The 19,033-nt window shown below is 50.0% G+C and overlaps 1 protein-coding gene across 1 annotated transcript in view; it reads left to right on the top strand.

Annotated features, from left to right (window-relative positions):
* Positions 1-10,415: 10,415 nt before the first annotated feature.
* Positions 10,416-19,033, top strand: part of esr2a (estrogen receptor 2a) — a 342,469-nt gene continuing 333,851 nt past the window's right edge. Inside the window, exon 1 of the mRNA XM_072568010.1 lies at positions 10,416-10,642. Coding sequence (XP_072424111.1) covers positions 10,614-10,642 — 29 coding nt within the window. The 5' untranslated portion in view covers positions 10,416-10,613. The remainder of the gene's footprint in view (positions 10,643-19,033) is intronic.

Below are 19,033 nucleotides of genomic sequence, written 5' to 3'. Positions count from 1 at the left end.
AGGGAGGAAGTGATAAGGTCAGGGAAGCGGGATTTACCATAGAAATTGCATCTCTTGTTAAGCGGAAGAGGGAGGCTTATGTGACGTTGAGGTGAGATGGTACAGATGAGGCGATGAAGAGTTACAGATCAGCGAGGAAGGATTTAAAGAGAGAGTTAAGAAGAGCAAAGAGAGGACACGAGCAGTCTTTAGCAAATAGAATAAAGGAGAACCCTAAAGCTTTCTATAGGTATGTGAGGAATAAAAGGATGACGAGGGTAGGAATAGGGCCAGTCAAAGACAGAAGTGGGAAGTTGAGTGTGGACCCTGTAGAGATCGGAGAGGTGCTAAACAAACATTTCTCATTGGTTTTCACTCAGGAAAAGGAGAATATTGTAGATGAGAGGAATGAGGTACGGGATATTAGACTAGAAAGGATCGAGGTTATTAAGGAGGAGATGTTATCAATTCTAGAAGTAGACAAGTCCCCTGGGCCGGATGGGATTTATCTGAAGATTCTCTGGGAAGATAGGGAGGAGAGAGCAGAGCCTTTAGCTTTGATATTTGAGTCGTCATTGTCTACAGGTTTAGTACCAGAGGACTGGAGGATTGCAAATGTTGTGCCCTTGTTCAAGAAGGGCAGCAGAGATGACCCAGGTAATTATAGACCAGTGAGCCTTACTTCTGTTGTAGAAAAGGTTCTGGGAAGGAATGTAAGAGATAGGATTTATAATCATTTAACAAGCAACAATTTGTTTGGAAATAGTCAACATGGCTTTGTCAAGGGCAGGTTGTGTCTCACAAACCTCATTGAGTTTTTTGAGAAGGTGACCAAGCATGTGGATGAGGGTAGGGTAATTGATGTGGTATACATGGACTTCAGTAAAGCCTTTGATAAGGTTCCACATGGTAGGCTGCTGGAGAAAATGCAGAGGCATGGGATTGAGGATGATTTAGCAGTTTGGATTAGAAACTGGCTTTCTGTAAGGAAGCAATGAGTGGTGGTTGATGGAAAATATTCAGCCTGGAGTCTGGTTACTCGTGGTGTGCCACAAGGATCTGTTTTGGAACCACTGCTGTTTGTCATTTTTATAAATGACTTAGACACAGGCATAGGTGGATGGGTTAGTAAATTTGCAGATGACATTAAAGTCAGAGGATAGTGGACAGTTTGGAAGAATGTTACAGGTTGCAGGGGGACTTGGATAAACTGCAGAATTGGGCTGAGAGGTGGCAAATGGAGTTCAATGCAGCTAAATGTGAGGTGATACACTTTGGGAAGAATAACAGGAAGGCAGAGTACTGTGTCAATGGAAAGATTCTTGGTAGTGTGGATGTGCAGAGGGATCTTGGAATCCATGTACATAGATCCCTGAAAGTTGCCACCCAGGTGGATAGTGCTGTTAAGAAGGCATACAGTGTGTTAGGTTTCATTGGGAGAGGGACTGAGTCCCGGAGCCGCAATATCATGCTGCAACTATACAAAACACTGGTGCGATCACACTTGGAATATTGTGTAGAGTTCTGGTTGCCATATTTTGGGAAGGATGTGGAAGCATTGGAAAAGGTGCAGAGGAGATTTACCAGGATGTTGCCTGGTCTGGAGTGAAGGTCTTATGAGGAAAGGCTGAGAGACTTGGGTCTGTTCTCACTGGAAAGAAGAAGACTAAGAGGGGATTTGATCGAGACATACAAGATGATCAGAGGATGAGATAGGGTAGACAGTGAAAGTCTTTTTCCTAGCATGATGATGTCAGCGTGTACAAGGGGCTTAACTACAAATTGAGGGGTGATAGATTTAAGACAGATGTCAGAGGCAGGTTCTTTACTCAGAGAGTGGTAAGGGCGTGGAATGCACTACCTGCTAATGTAGTTAACTCAGCCACATTAGGGAGATTTAAACAATCCTTAGATAAGTACATGGATGATTTTGGGATAGTGTAGGGGGGTGAACTGAGAATAGTTCACAGGTTGACGCAACATCGAGGGCTGAAGTGCCTATTCTGCGCTGTATTGTTCTATGTTCCAAGGTATTCCTGGGACTCGCCAACAATCTGTCCTGGTGCACTCACATTGGTGTGACAGTCAAGAAAACACAACGCCTCTACTCCCTCAGGAGCCTAAGGAAATTCAGAATGTCCAGAAGGACCCTCACCAATCTTTATCGGTGCACCGCTGAAAACATTCCATCTAGATGCATCACAGCCTGGAACGGCAACTGCTCTGCCCAGGACAGTAAGAAACTACAGAGAGTTGTGGACACAGCCCAGACCATCACACAAACCAACCTTCCATCCACTGACCCCATCTACACTACTCAGTGCCACAAGAAGGCAGCCGACATCATCATAGACCCCTCCCAACCCGATTATAATCGATTCTGTCAGACAGAAGATACAAAACCTTTAAACACACAGACCAATAGGTTCAGGAACAGCTTCTTCCCCTTTCTTATTACACTGATGGATGGACCTCTCCAATTCCAAATGTAATGTTGGTCTCACTCTGTGTGCACCTTCCCTGCAGCTGTAACATTGCATTCCTCGCTCTGTCCTATTACCCGAATACATTTTGGGCGATCTGTCTGAACTGCATGCAAAACAAAACTTTCCACTGTGCCTAGGTGCATGTGACAAAAATAAATCAAATCAAACCTCAGCAGTGTTGGAGAGAATTCCACAAGTTCACCACCTTCTGAATGGACACAGTTAATCCTCACCTCAGTCTGAAATAGTCTATCCCATCCCCTGAGCCAGTGATTCCACTCTCTCCAATCAGGAGAAATATCTTCCCTGCATCTAGTCTGCCAACCCTTTCCGTTCCCCTCAAATCCTTCGAAACTCAAGTGTAATTCTGTGATTGGACCGTATTTGCTCAATATTCCTGAATGTGCAAAAAAACTATACTGACAGTCAATTAATGGTCAAGCTGACAGTGTGATGCATGGACCCTCCACAGATTAATACAGAGGGCACAGTTTCTTTTGATTTTGATTTGATTTATTGTAGCCACATGTTCCCAAGCACAGTGAACAGCTTTGTTTTACGAGCAGTACAGGCAAATCACTCCATATCAGGACATCCAGCTCACAGGGTGCTTCGACAGTGTGTGGCATACCAATTACACTGCACAGTAAGTGCACAAAGCAAGACCGACATTATTTGGAGTTGGAGCAGTCCATTTAGCAGTCTAATAAAGGCAGGGAAGAAGCTGTTCTTGAACCTGTTACTGCGTTTCTTCAAGCTTCTGTATCTCCTGCCTGACAGAGGAGAGAGCATTACTGGGGCGTGAGGGGTCTTTGATGATGTTGGTAACCTTTCTGTGGCAACAATGTGATCAAAGACCCCTCCTAGATGGTACATGTGCACACACAACTGAACAATGTAGGTGACTGCTGTTCTCTGGTTCCTGGGGCAGTTAACTGTCAATCATCATATAACTGGTGTATTCCTCAAGGCAACCCCTTTAGCAACCTGAAGAAGCCCTGAAAAAGATTCCATGTTAACTCTGCTTTCTCTCCACAGATGCTGCCAGACGTACTGAGTTTCTGCAGTAGTTTGGTTTTATTCCAGATTTCCAAAATCTCTGTCTTTGGCTTTTAGTTTCCTCTCCTGATCTGGGTCCACTTGCCATCCTCATAACTCCCTGATCCCGCAGTATGATGTCGATTTCCCTTCACTTTCATAACCTTGCAAATTGTCCTGATCGGTGCAAGATGAAAAGTCTTTCCTTTTGCAAAAAATGTGTCATTTCTTTTTTTTGCAACACTGAGGCAGGTCTCTGTCTTTCCAGCAATATTCTCTGACTCAGCCAGACTGCTTTTCAGATGAAGGGGAGTTATGTCCCCTTGTCTCAGACTGCCCTTTTTCATTCCTTATCTTCTCATGAGTTTGGATCAGATTTAGCTTTAACGGGGAGCTCCGTCTCTCAGATCGAAACTGCTCTGTTCTTTTGGCTGAGGTTTACTGGAGATGTTTCAAGAAGCCAATGACAATATCAAAATTCTGGGTTTGCTATGTCTTGCAGTCTGATATGAAGCCGTGAGTTATCAGGGCTTGATGAAGGAGCGTTTTGTAGGGATATCTTTCAGACTCAGAGTCAGTCAGATAGAAAACAAGAAAGTATATCATCCCAACTCGCCTGGAATTTAATGACTCTGTCCAGATAGCCATCTGCAAAGAATCTAGATTCATATTTATAATTAAAGGCAGATTAGTGAGATGCTTTGAAGTCAGTTTTAAGACTTCAAATTAATTTGGGGATTGCGATTAGATCAGGAACAACAGGACCAATATGTGAATATTTTGGAGAGATGTTCACCATGTCGAGGTAACAAATCAATCGGTGAGGTTGCTGCTTGGTGCAGTGACTCCCCTCAGACAGAGCTGGGAGGTTGAAGCTCGTTTCAGACAGGGAGCATCTGAGGACAATGGCACAGCTGCTGTCATCCTGATATCCTGCCTCTCGCAGTCACTGGCTACTCAGCCCCTTGACAATGTCCAGGACATTCCCACACAGCACCTCGGATACAGACGGCTGTGCGGTCAATCCCAACCTCAGGATTTAGGAGAAATTCAATATTGGTGCGGCACTGTCAGAGGTACTGCGTTTATGTACCACTCTCCCCATCACCCTTTATCAGTCCCCACACTAGTCCCACTGCCCCTGCTCTCTCCCCATAGCCCCCTGTATCAATCCCCACACTAATCCCACTGCCCCTGCTCTCTCCCCATAGCCCTGTATCAGTCCCCACACTAATCCCATTGCCCCGCTCTCTCCCCATAGCCCCCTGTATCAATCCCCACACTAGTCCCACTGCCCCTGCTCTCTCCCCATAGCCCCCTGTATCAATCCCCACACTAGTCCCACTGCCCCTGCTCTCTCCCCATAGCCCCCTGTATCAATCCCCACACTAATCCCACTGCCCCTGCTCTCTCCCCATAGCCCTGTATCAGTCCCCACACTAATCCCACTGCCCCTGCTCTCTCCCCATAGCCCTGTATCAGTCCCCACACTAATCCCATTGCCCCGCTCTCTCCCCATAGCCCTGTATCAGTCCCCAAACTAATCCCACTGCCCCACTCTCTCCCCATAGCCCTGTATCAGTCCCCACACTAATCCCACTGCCCCACTCTCTCCCCATAGCCCTGTATCAGTCCCCACACTATTACCACTGCCCCATTCTCTCTCCCCATAGCCCCTGTATCAGTCCCCACACTAATCCCATTGCCCCGCTCTCTCCCCATAGCCCTTTATCAATCCCCACCCTAATCCCACTGCCCCGCTCTCTCCCCATAGCCCTGTATCAATTCACACACTAATCCCACTGCCCCACTCTCTCCCCATAGCCCTGTATCAGTCCCCACACTAATCCCATTGCCCCGCTCTCTCCCCATAGCCCTTTATCAATCCCCACCCTAATCCCACTGCCCCGCTCTCTCCCCATAGCCCCCTGTATCAATCCCCACACTAATCCCACTGCCCCATTCTCTCTCCCCATAGCCCTGTATCAGTCCCCACACTAATCCCATTGCCCCGCTCTCTCCCCATAGCCCTGTATCAATTCACACACTAATCCCACTGCCCCACTCTCTCCCCATAGCCCTGTATCAGTCCCCACACTAATCCCACTGCCCCATTCTCTCTCCCCATAGCCCTGTATCAGTCCCCACACTAATCCCACTGCCCCACTCTCTCCCCATAGCCCTGTATCAGTCCCCACACTAATCCCACTGCCCCATTCTCTCTCCCCATAGCCCTGTATCAGTCCCCACACTAATCCCATTGCCCCGCTCTCTCCCCATAGCCCTGTATCAATTCACACACTAATCCCATTGCCCCGCTCTCTCCCCATAGCCCTGTATCAATTCACACACTAATCCCACTGCCCCACTCTCTCCCCATAGCCCTGTATCAGTCCCCACACTAATCCCACTGCCCCACTCTCTCCCCATAGCCCTGTATCAGTCCCCACACTAATCCCACGGTCTCACTCTCTCCCCATTGCCCTGTATCAATCCCCAAACTAATCCCACTGCCCCATTCTCTCCCCATTGCCTTGTATCAATCCCCAAACTAATCCCACTGCCCCATTCTCTCCCCATTGCCTTGTATCAATCCCCAAACTAATCCCACTGCCCCATTCTCTCCCCATTGCCCTGTATCAATCCCCACACTAATCCCATTGCCCCGCTCTCTCCCCATAGCCCTGTATCAGTCCCCACACTAATCCCACGGTCTCACTCTCTCCCCATTGCCCTGTATCAATCCCCAAACTAATCCCACTGCCCCATTCTCTCCCCATTGCCTTGTATCAATCCCCAAACTAATCCCACTGCCCCATTCTCTCCCCATTGCCTTGTATCAATCCCCAAACTAATCCCACTGCCCCATTCTCTCCCCATTGCCTTGTATCAATCCCCAAACTAATCCCACTGCCCTGTTCTCTCCCCATCACCCTGTATCAGTCCCCACACTAATCCCACTGCCCCACTCTCTCCCCATTGCCTTGTATCAATCCCCAAACTAATCCCACTGCCCCATTCTCTCCCCATTGCCTTGTATCAATCCCCAAACTAATCCCACTGCCCTGTTCTCTCCCCATCACCCTGTATCAGTCCCCACACTAATCCCATTGCCCCGATCTCTCCCCATAGCCCTGTATCAGTCCCCACACTAATCCCACTGCCCCACTCTCTCCCCATAGCCCTGTATCAGTCCCCACACTATTACCACTGCCCCACTCTCTCCCCATAGCCCTGTATCAGTCCCCACACTAATCCCATTGCCCCGATCTCTCCCCATAGCCCTGTATCAGTCCCCACACTAATCCCACTGCCCCACTCTCTCCCCATAGCCCTGTATCAGTCCCCACACTAATCCCACTGCCCCATTCTCTCTCCCCATAGCCCTGTATCAATCCCCACACTAATCCCACTGCCCCATTCTCTCTCCCCATAGCCCCTGTATCAGTCCCCACACTAATCCCACTACCCAACTCTCTCCCCATAGCCCTGTATCAATCCCCACACTATTACCACTGCCCCATTCTCTCTCCCCATAGCCCCTGTATCAGTCCCCACACTAATCCCACTGCCCCATTCTCTCTCCCCATAGCCCTGTATCAGTCCCCACACTAATCCCACTGCCCCGCTCTCTCCCCATAGCCCTGTATCAATTCACACACTAATCCCACTGCCCCACTCTCTCCCCATAGCCCTGTATCAGTCCCCACACTATTACCACTGCCCCATTCTCTCTCCCCATAGCCCTGTATCAGTCCCCACACTATTACCACTGCCCCATTCTCTCGCCCCATAGCCCTGTATCAATCCCCACACTCATCCCACTGCCCCATTCTCTCTCCCCATAGCCCTGTATCAGTCCCCACACTAATCCCACGGTCTCACTCTCTCCCCATTGCCCTGTATCAATCCCCAAACTAATCCCACTGCCCCATTCTCTCCCCATTGCCTTGTATCAATCCCCAAACTAATCCCACTGCCCCATTCTCTCCCCATTGCCTTGTATCAATCCCCAAACTAATCCCACTGCCCTGTTCTCTCCCCATCACCCTCTAACAATCCCCACAGTAATCACACTGCCTAACTCTCTCTCCCCATTGCCCTGTATCAATCCTCAAACTAATCCCACCGCCCTGTTCTCTCCCTATTTCCCTGTATCAATCCCCACACTAATCCCACGGTCCCGTGCTCTCCCCATTCTTCTGTAGCACTCTCTGTCTTGAATGTAAGAGGCACTCAGTAAGTGCTGGCTCTTCAGCACATGCCATGGGAGAATATGCTTCTTCCTCAAGTGGCCTCCATCTCTTGCCCAAGCCTAACTTTGTCTCTTCTTGCTCCTGGGGCCATCGTCGCCTTGGAGACCTTGAACAGATCGCCCTCCGATCCCCTTCCTCCCAAGGAGAACACCAGCTTCTCCAGATCTGACCTGGACCCTCTCAGATGATATGATAGCCTTTGTGTAACATGGTGCCTATAACTGGCTCCAAGACCCTGTGGGGTGACCTGACCATCGCAAAACCTCAGCAGGTCGGGCATCATCGGAGGACAGGGAATCAGAGGAAACGTTTTGATTCCAATGACCCTGGCCTGGAACTGACAGTAACTGGGAAAGGCTGGGATGTATGCCTGGAAGAACATAACCTCAAGTCTGCTTGAGGAACCTGTAACCTTCAGGACTTAATATTGTGAACAATAACTCACAGGTCTGGGAGGTCCCTTACATGGTCTTTATCCAGTCCTTGGCATGATACTGGCTGCGTTCAGTACAGCCAATCATTTCCACTCACTAATGGTCCCTGCCATCAGCTCTTCTGTCTCCTTGGTCTACCATTATCCATCCCTTGGTCTGACAAACTCTCTCCCAATGGCAAAAGTGAAGTCTGCAGATGCTGGAAACCAGAGTTTAGGTTAGAGTGGTGCTGGAAAAGCACAGTAGGTCAGGCAGCATCCGAGGAGCAGAGCGCTTTAGGAAACATCTCCGGGACACCCGCACCAATCAACCACACCGCCCCGTGGCCCAACATTTCAACTCCCCCTCCCACTCTGCCGAGGACATGGAGGTCCTGGGCCTCCTTCACCGCCGCTCCCTCACCACCCGACGCCTGGAGGAAGAACGCCTCATCTTCCGCCTCGGAACACTTCAACCCCAGGGCATCAACGTGGACTTCAACAGTTTCCTCATCTCCCCTCCCCCCACCTTACCTCAGTTCCAACCTTCCAGCTCAGCGCCATCCCCATGACCTGTCCTACCTGCCTATCTCCCTTCCCACCTATCCACTCCACCCTCCTCTCTGACCTATCCACCTATTGTACTCTTTGCTACCTTCTCCCCAACCCCCCCCCACCCCCACCACCACTTATCTCTCCTGGAGCCTCCCAGCCTTCATTACTGATGAAGGGCTTTTGGCCGAAACGTTGATTCTTTCTCCCAATGGGTCCATCTTCACCTCTCACGCCGCTACCCCCAACCCCGACCCCTGTACTCAGCGTAAATCACCACCTTTTCCCAAATACAATCAGTTCTGAGAAAGGGTGATTGGATCCGAAACATTAACTCTGCTTCCTCTCCACCGATGCTGCCAGACCTGCTGAGTTTTTCCAGCAATTTTGGTCTCAGTTTCAGAATTTATCTATTTTCATTTGCGGGATGTGGGGGCTGCTGGCTGGTTCCAGTATTTATTGCCCCGTCCTTAGTTGCCCCTTGAGGGGGTGAGGGTGATCCTCAGAATCTGCGGTTCTTCATTTTATTTCAGCTTCGTGAAAGCTCAGCGTAACTGCCCTGTTTCATCGACTCCTCTGTTGATGAAAGCTATGACCCTGCGTGCTTTATTATTCACACTCCCCTTATGTCTGGTCGTTTTCAAAACCCCGGCTCCCCCAGTCCCCATCTACTCTCTAGAACTGAGTCATTAAAATCTACATCGCCTCCCTTCATCTTTTCTGCTTCACACTTGACAGAATTCAGAGAATGATTACGGTGCAGAATGAGGTTGTTTGGCCCATCATGCCTTTACTAGCCCTCTTCCCCTTGTGCCAATCTCCCACTTTCTCCCCATATCCCTGAGACCACCATTTCAAGCCAATCCAATGCCCCTCTTGAAAGCCTCAACTGAATGAGCTCCCACCCACATTTCCCTCTTTGGTGCCCTGTTTGTGTATAATTCATAGATTCCCTACAGTGTGGAAACAGACCTTTCAGCCCATCGAGTCCACCCTAGCCCACCAAAGAGCATCCCACCCAGACCCAGCTCCACCTAACCTGCACACCGTTAAATGGCGTGGGAGGAAACTGGAGCACCCGGAGGAAACCCAGGCAGACATGGGGAGAATGTGTGAACTCCACACAGACAGTCGCCTGAGGCTGGAATCGAACTTGGGACCCTGGTGCTGTGAGGCAGCAGTGCTAACCACTGAGCCACTCAAATTGGCATCCCTCTCACTCTTTGCCCACTCCTGCTAGTTTTAAACCCCCTGTTGCAATAACCATGGGTTGTAGGTACAAGGAATGATGGGGTGGGAGGGGGTGACTGAACACAGATGTATAAAGACAGATAAAGACATTGATGCCTCGGCAGTTTCTAAGTGCAAAGGAACAAGAGTCTGTCCTTGACAGCGTCTGGTACAATAGCAGACCACCGTCCCACCCGTGTATGTTGTTTTTTAAAATTTTAATTTGTGGAATGTACTTTTGTAAGAGTCAGAGAGAGAGAGATGGGAAAAGGGGGGGGGGGTTGGAGGAGAGGGGGGGGGGGGGGGTTGGAGGAGAGGGGGGGGTGGGCAGTGGTGCTGAATGACACCTGCAGATGGCGCTGCCTGTCCAGGCCACAGAGTGGGAGTGGACAGGGAGTGAGTAAATAGACTGGGAGCTCAGAGCCCTTCCCACAACACTGGCACTTAGCACCGACAGCTCTCCCTGTCTGTCTCTGTGTGTGTGTGAGAGAGAGAGAGAGAGACAGACTGTAAGCAGCTCACACCGCAGCCCCTAGCCCCAGGGAACAGACCCCGAGACACAGACTGAGAGCCACAGAGACAGAGAGGCAGCAGCCGCAGAGTGTGAATGCGAGAGGTCAGCAGTGAGACGCTGAGTTTAACACAACTTTCACCTGGACCATGAACCGGGAGGAGCTGCTGAAGAGACGGTGAGTACCTGACAGTAGCCTGCCCCTGTCCACACTCCGTCTCTGGGTTCGCGCTTTCCCCCCTCTTCCCCACCTCCTTGTCCCTTTCCCCTCCCCTCTCTATCTCTCTCCCTCTCTGTCCCCCCTTGCTCCTCCCTTCCTTTCCTCTCTATTTCTCTCTCTCTCCCTCCCCCTCCTCTCTCTCCCTCAGCCCCCTCTCTCTCCCCCTCTCCCCCATATCTCTTCCTCTCCCTGTTCTCCTCCTCCCCCTCTCTCTCTCTCTATCCCCCCTGTTTCACCCCATCCTACTTTACTTGTTTTCCCCTCTCTCCTTCTGTTTCCCCTCCCTCTAAAACTAACTCCCTGATTTTTCAGAGAGCTGTCATTTTCTGGCTGTCACAGAGACGCAGGAATCCTGTTAAATTATCAAACTGATTCCTTTAAACAGATCCCCACCTTCCCCTCCTTTCTTTCAGATGGCCACAGCTCCCTCAGTGACTTACTGACCAGTGTGTTGTCCCAGTCCCTCCAATGTCTGGGGGGAAGGTTAATGCCCTGTGTCTGGGGGGGGGTTATGTCTAGTGTCTGGGGGGGGTTTAATGCCCCATGTTGGGGGTTAATGCCCCATGTCTGGGGGGGGGGATAATGCCCCGTGTCTGGGAGGGGTTAATGCCCCATGTCTGGGAAGGGTTAATGCCCTGTGTTGGGGGTTAATGCCCCTTATCGGGGGGTTAATGCCCCGTGTCGGGGGGTTGATGCCCTGTGTCTGGGGTATTATTGCCTAATGTCAAGGGGGCTAATGCCCCATGTCTGGGGGGCTAATGCCCCATGTCTGGGGGGTTAATGCCCCGTGTCTGGGGGGTTAATGCCAATGTCAAGGGGGTTAATGCCCCATGTCTGGGAGGGTTAATGCCCTGTGGGTGGCACGGTGGCCCAGTGGTTAGCACTGCTGCCTCACAGCACCAGAGACCCGGGTTCAATTCCCGCCTCAGGCGACTGACTGTGTGGAGTTTGCACATTCTCCCCGTGTCTGCGTGGGTTTCCTCCCACAGTCCAAAGATGTGCAGGTTAGGTGGATTGGCCATGGGAAATTGCCCGTAGTGTTAGGTAAAGGGGTAAATGTAGGGGAATGGGTGGGTTGCGCTTCGGCGGGTCGGTGTGGACTTGTTGGGCCGAAGGGCCTGTTTCCACACTGTAATGTCATCTAATCTAAAGAAAATTGTGTCGGGAGGGGGGGTTAATGCCCCGTGTCTGAGGGGGGGTTAATGCCCCGTGTCTGAGGGGGGGTTAATGCCCCGTGTCTGGGGGGGTTAATACCCCGTGTCTGGGGGGGTTAATGCCCTGTGTCTGGAGGTTAATGCCCCGTGTCGTGGGGGAATGGGGTTTGCTGAGAGAATTCCTGCTGTGTTGTGTTTAATTTGGGATTGGCCTGGACACCTCTACCCCTACAGTCAATGGGTTCCAGTTCCCTCCGATTCCAGGTTTGGATTTGGAGCCAGGTCTCACTGCCCACCTTCAAGTTACCCCCTGAGGGGGCACCAAAGGGCTGGCACCTAAGTGCACACACCCCCCTCCCCTCAGACTCCACTGTGAATGATAACAAGCAATTCGGTCACATCAGGCATCACAGCAGAATGTGACCCCCACACTTGCCTCTGTTCCACACACCCCCTCACTCACCCCTCTCCCTCTCTCCCTCCCCCCTCTCCTTCTCCTCTGTCACTCCCATCACCTCCTCTCTCTCTCTCACACTCTCACACAGTCGCTCGCTCATTCACTGTCTTGTACACTCATTCATTCACCCATCCTTATCTGACTCATACTCAGTCTCTAGTCTGCCTCCAGCTCTGTACTAATCGGGGGTAATATTCAGAATGGTGGTTGAAGTTGATCAGGGGCTTGCACCTAATAGTTCCCCAATTTTCCCCGGGGTGGGGGTGTAGTATGACAGCCACTGCCCACAAGACAGCCACAAAGGCAAGCCACAAATATCTGATTCTCACTCTGCTGTCATTTCTGATATTGCTGTCAAATGTATTTTCTGTACCAACGCTGACCCTCTGCATCCCCAGACAGACCCATCCCCACAAACGGGCTTCAGCAGGTAATCCACTGAGTCCCTGTGACAGACTGGCAAGTTTCTGCCATTGGCCCTGTCACCTGTCCAGGTGAGACTCCCCTGAAAGGTGGTCCCAGTAAAATAACTCCAAAGATCTTTGGCTATGTGCTTGCTGATCAAGACATTGTGTTGATTTTGTGAATATGATCTGGACGCCTTGGAAATGGACTTGTGTGTTTGTGTGTGTCTGTCTCAGTGTGTCTGTGTGCCTCGGTATCTCTGTCTGTGTGTCTCAGTACCTTTGTGTGTGTCTGTCTATGTGTCTGTGTGCATCTATGTGTCTCAGTATCTGTGTCTGCATGTCTCAACCTGTCTCAGAGTGTCTCAGTATCTCTGTGTGTGTCTGTCTGTGTTTGTGTGTCTCAGTATCTCTGTCTGTGCGCGTCTGTGTGCCTTAGTGTGTCTTAGTATCTCGGTCTCTGTCTGTCTGTGTGTCTGAGTGTGTCTGTGTGTGTCTCAGTATCTGTGTGTGTGTGTGTGTCTGTCTGTATGTGTCTGCGTGTATCTGTGTGTCTCAATATCTCTGTGAGTGTGTCTGTGTGTGCCTGTGTGTTAGTGTATCAGTGTGTGTGTGCCTGTGTGTTACTGTGTCAGTGTATGAGTGTGTTAGTGTGTCTATGTCTGTGTGTGTGTGTGTGTTCCCTTGTTCCTCTGGGTGGTGGTATTACTGAGTGTTTGAGAGAGCTGTAGTTTATTGTAACCCTGTTAAATCGCTATTAACGCTACATCCTTCCAGTGCTGTCAAAGTATTGCACGCTCAGTCACCTGTTAGAGTGTTGCTACAAATCCAACCACAAACTGTGCTCAAGTAGAGCTTCATTGAGTTTGGAATCATTTCTTTGTTTTAAAAAAAAAACTCTCTTCTTACTTTCTTTCCTCTGTCTGTGACATGCCACAGAGAGTGCACATACCTCTGTGTCCCCTTCTCCCCTCTGTCCAGCCTGGCTTTACAAGCACGCCTGCTCTCAGCTGGTCTGCTCGAGCGTCAGTAGGAATTGCATTTCAGTATCATCTTTCTCATCCCCAGGATGTCCTCAAGTATTTGGGGGTGATATATTTTTTAAAGTGTGGTCACTGTTGAAAATATTGGTCAATGATATTTGCACAGAGCAAGCACCACAATCTGTCCTGTGATAATAATCAGAATGTCTGCTCCAGAAAACATTGAGAGATGAGAATTGGTCAGGATACTGGAGAGAGAGAGAGAGAGAGAGCTCCCTGACCCATTTATTAAATCCTGGCTGTTTTGCTTTCACCTGCTTGGCCTCAGTCTAACGTCATGTAGAAGACAGCACCTCAGAGTGAAACACTCCCTCAGAATTGCACCAGAGGGTTGGACTGATGTTCAGATTGAGACGGAGGGATTTTTAGAATTATGCCTCCTACCTGTTTTTGCCGCCTCTTTTAAGACCCGAGGATGGGGTCCCCCTGGACCTGGAGACTTGTCAGATCCCAGCTCCATCGGTTTGCTCAGGCCCACTTCCCCGGTGATTGTAATTTCACCGTGTTCCTCTCTGCTTTTCCAGTTCCTGATTTACAGCTGTTACTGAGAGCTTCGACAGCGGAAACTCATTGTGCATTTCATCCCCCATTTCCTTATTATCTGCTTTTTTTTTACTCGAGTGGCCAGTCACAACTCCAGGGTGTTGGTGGACACCGCGTGCTCCTTCTCCAGAGACACCCGAACTTTTGTTTATTTTTTTTTGTTTTCTTTTTCTTTTTTTTTATTTCCCCCACACTACCGCCTAAGTGCAGTAGTGCTTATTTTTTCCCCAGCACCCGTGGTATGTGTGTGTGTGTGTGTGCAGGTGTAAAACACAGAGAAGGACACAAAGTGCACAAATCTTTATTCAATTTCCACCACCAGGAAGATAGGAAAACACCCGAGTGGCCAGTGACAAGCACCGCCCTTCACATCAAAGGGCAATGCCGTGTGATCAAACAGTGGAGGGGAGGGTAGGGACTAAATCAAAATAGAGTTGGACGGGGAAATAATACACTCCACTCCCTGCGGCGCCCACCTCTCCCTGAATGACTCCAGGGTGTTGGTGGATACCGCGTGCTCCTTCTCCAAGGACACCCGGGCTCTAACGTAACCCCGGAAGAGGGGCAGGCAGTCGGCCCTAACGACACCCTCCACGGCCCGCTGCCTGGACCTGTTGATGGCCAGTTTGGCCAGGCCCAGGAGCAGACCCACAAGGAGGTCTTCGGACCTGCCCTCCTATTATCTGCTATTATACACCAGCTCTCCCTCCCTATAGGACCAACACTCACTTCACTTCCTCATTTCCTTTAAAAAAAAACCTTGAAAAACTTTTTTCATAAAATAATCCAAGCTAGCTTTGTCTCATTGTCTAATTTATTTTTCCTCTTGATTAATATTTCAGTCATACTCTGCTGTTCTTTATGCTCGTACTAATTGTCTGACCTTCTACTTAGCTTTGCATTGTGTGCTTTTTCCTTCAGTTTGATGCTTCCCTAATTATTAAAAAATTAACCACAGATGGTGGGTTATACCTTGTAGAATGTGTCTTTATTGTAGGAATACACTTATTCTGAAATTCCACTTGAATGTCTGTCATGGTACCTCTAATGATCTGTCCTCTGGCTCCATATACCAGCTCAATCCAGCTCACTTGGATTTCCCTCTCTCACAGATGGATAAGTTTAGGTTTAAAATTTAGTCTTAGACCCACTCTCCTCCCTTTCAAACCGGGTGTAAAATTTGCATCATATTGTGGTTGCTGATAGCCTGGGGGTGTTTTCACTCTGAGATCAGTGATTACAGTAATAGAAGATGCTAAAACAGCTTGACAAAGTAGTAGAGATAGAGAGGATGGTTCCTCAAGAGGCAATCTAGAACAAGAGGTCATAGATTACATTACCCAATGCCAAAATGCCAACTCTAATATGAACCTGTTCCCTGATGGTTCCAAAACGTGCTGCTTAAAGAACGCTTTTGAGAGTTTCTATCAACTCCTCATCCAGGTTCTTATTCCCAATCTGGTTTTCCAGTCTATATGTAGATTAAAGTCACCCATGATTATTGCCATCTGTTTATCACCAACACTTCAACGTTCTTCTCTTCCATTTTCCTTCAGGCTGTGGTTACTGTTAGAGATCTGAGACTCCCAATAGTCGTTTACTCACCCTACTGACCCTCCCAACCCAATTCTACATCTCCATCTCCTGAACAAATGTCATTTCTGACTGTTGCATGATTACTGGTGCACTTCCTCCACCTTTTTTAGAATTAGAATCCCTACAGTATGGAAACAGGCCCTTCAGCCCAACGAGTCCACACTGACCCTTCGAAGAGTAACCCACCCAGACCCATTCCCCTACCTTATACTTGCCCCCGACTAGTGCACCTTAGCTACACATCCCTGAATGCTATGAGCAATTTAGCATGGCCAATCCACCTGACCTGCACATCTTTGGACTGTGGGAGGAAACCGGAGCACCCAGAGGAAACCCACGCAGACACGGGGAGAATGTGCAAACCCCACACTGTCAGTCGCCTGAGGGTGGAATCGAACCCGGGTCCCTCCTGCTGTGAGGCAGCAGTGCTAACCACTGAGCCACCGTACTGCCTTTTTTGAAAAGAACATCAGAACTAGAGGCAGGAGGAGGCCATTCAGCCCCTCGAGCCTGCTCTGTCATCTGATATAATCATGGCTGATCTCAACTCCACTTTCCTGCCCACTTTCCATAACCCTTTCACCGGTTACACATCAAAAGGCTGTGCTTCTCCTCCTTACATTTACTCAATGGCCCGGCATCAACCGCACTCTCGGTTAGAGAATTCCACAAATCTTTGAAGCAAATAATTTCTCCTCATCTCAGATTTCCTTCTGCTCCTTTTTATCCATATCTATGACCTCTTGTTCTAGATTGCCTCTTGAGGAACCATCCTCTCTATCTCTACTACTTTGTCAACCTGTTTTAGCAACTTCTATCCCTCCATTAGATTTCTCTCATTCTTCTAAACGCCAGAGAGTATCGGCCTAAATTGCTCAACCTCTCTTCACAAGACAAGCCCCTCATCTCTGCAACCAATCTGGTGAATAGTCTCCAATATAAAGATGCCATTAGGTAGCAGTGATCATAATATGGTTGAATTTTACATCCTGTTATCTAGTCCCTTATTTTTCCCCGACTCACTGTCCCAACTTCCTGTCCCTCCCCAGGTAAGGGAGCAGGACGCGGCCATTCGGCCCTTTGAGCGTTCTCTACCATTCAATAAGATCCTGGCTGATCATCCAACTCAATAGTCTGTTCCTGCTTTCTCCTATAACCTTTGACCCTGACTGCGATATCTAATTCCTTCCTGAAAACATTCAATGTTTTGGCCTCAACCATTTTCTATAACAGAGACCTCCCCAGGCTCCCCACTCTCTCTGGGTGAAGACAGTTCTCCTCACCTCAGTCCGAAATGGATCCTTAGACTATGACCCCCTTAGTCATTGCGAATATCCTTCCTGTGATTACCCTGTCTAATCCTTGTAGAATTTTATAAGTTTCTATAACATTCCCCCAACTCCCTCATTCTTCTCAACTTCTATAATACCATTCCAACCGATCCGAAATCTCTTCATACATCAGCCCTGCCATCCCGGGGATCAGTCTGGGAAACTTCGCTGCATTCCCACTATCACCAGAACATCCTTCCTCAGATAAGGAGACCAGAACTATACATTATATTCCAGGTGTGATCTCACCAAGAGCCCTGCACAGTTGCAGTAAGATACCGTGCTCCTTGTACCCTTTACCTCCTTCACTGTCTGCTGCACCTACACGGCTACCTTCAGTGACTGGTGCACAAGGACACCCAGGTCTACTTGTGTTGTGGCCAACAACCACTAGACCCTCTCCAACCCACAGCAAGTTCCTCTCCAGGTCTGAGGCCTGGCATTGGGCAGACAAGCCCTTGGTTTGATCTCTCTGGTTACTCTTTACTGAGGAAAACAGTGTCAGCCCTTCTCAACGTGCTATCCCATACCTTTGGTCCGACGGGATTCCTCGTTACACATACCACAGCGCAAAGCCAGTTTGCATATCCATGCCCTGACACCAATCTCACCCAGTCAGCCTGAGAACCCCCCCCCCCCCCAAGCCCAGCTGGACACCTGCAGACCAGCATGCCAATAATCACCGAAAAATAGAAACTGAGAAATCCCATTGGTTATAGCAGCTTGGATGGGGAGTGGATTGATTGCATTTGAGAGTTTACACAAGCAGCAGATTCTAGAGCAGACTTGGCAATGTCAGGGATCTCTGAGGAACCGTGTCCCTAGGCAGTAGTGATCATAATGTGGTTAAAGTTTACAGCCTGGTTTCTGGGTTCCCTTATCTCCACTCACAGTCACTACCTCCTGCCCTCAAACCAATCAGAAGGGCCTACTGTAAGTGAGGTGGCTGCTGTTGGTACTAAGTATCTAGGCAGCTATTACCCCGTCTCTAATATGTCACAATGTCAAGGGTTCAGCGTCCACCTCAAAGTCTGAGCCAAAGCTGTTCAAGGGCAGTGAGGGACGGGTAATAAATCCTGTCCACCCAGCGTCACTCACACCCCAGAGTGGCCTGAAGAAAAGATGCTTCCTGCACATGAGTGTGTCTTGGTATCCAGGGACTCCCACATGCTGCAGCTTTGACGCATCACTCCTCCAACCACCATGGTCCCCCTCCCTCCCCCCCCCCCCCCCCACCACCACCACCAACACTGACCCTCACCCCCCTCCCCCTCCCCCTCCCCCTCCCACCGAAACTCACCCTCACCCCCATCCCCCTCCCACCAACACTGACCCTCCCACCCTCCCCCTCCCACCGACATTCACCCTCACCCCTATCCCCCTCCCACCGACACTGACCCTCACCCCCCTCCTCCTCCCACCAACACCTACCTCAGCCCCTCCCACTCCCACCGACACTGACTCTCACCCCCTCCTGCTCCCACCGACACTGACCCTCACCCCACTTCCCCCTCACCCTCCCACCGACACTGACACTCACCCCACCCCCACCCACCGACACAGACCCTCATCCCCCTCCCCCTCACCCTCCCATCAACACTGACCCTCACCCCCCTCCCACTCCCCCTCCCACTCCCAATGACACTGACCCTCAACCCCTCCCCCTCCCACCGACACTGACCCTCACCCCCTCCCCCTCCCACCGACACTGACCCTCACCCCCTCCCCTCCCACCGACACTGACCCTCATCCCCCTCCCCCTCCCACCAACACTGACCCTCCCCCCCACCGACACTGGCCCTCATCCCCTCCCCCTCCCAC

Source organism: Chiloscyllium punctatum, chromosome 4, assembly GCF_047496795.1.
Source record: "Chiloscyllium punctatum isolate Juve2018m chromosome 4, sChiPun1.3, whole genome shotgun sequence".
In the NCBI taxonomy this organism is placed as follows: domain Eukaryota; kingdom Metazoa; phylum Chordata; class Chondrichthyes; order Orectolobiformes; family Hemiscylliidae; genus Chiloscyllium; species Chiloscyllium punctatum.
This window is presented reverse-complemented; position numbering and strand designations above follow the sequence as displayed.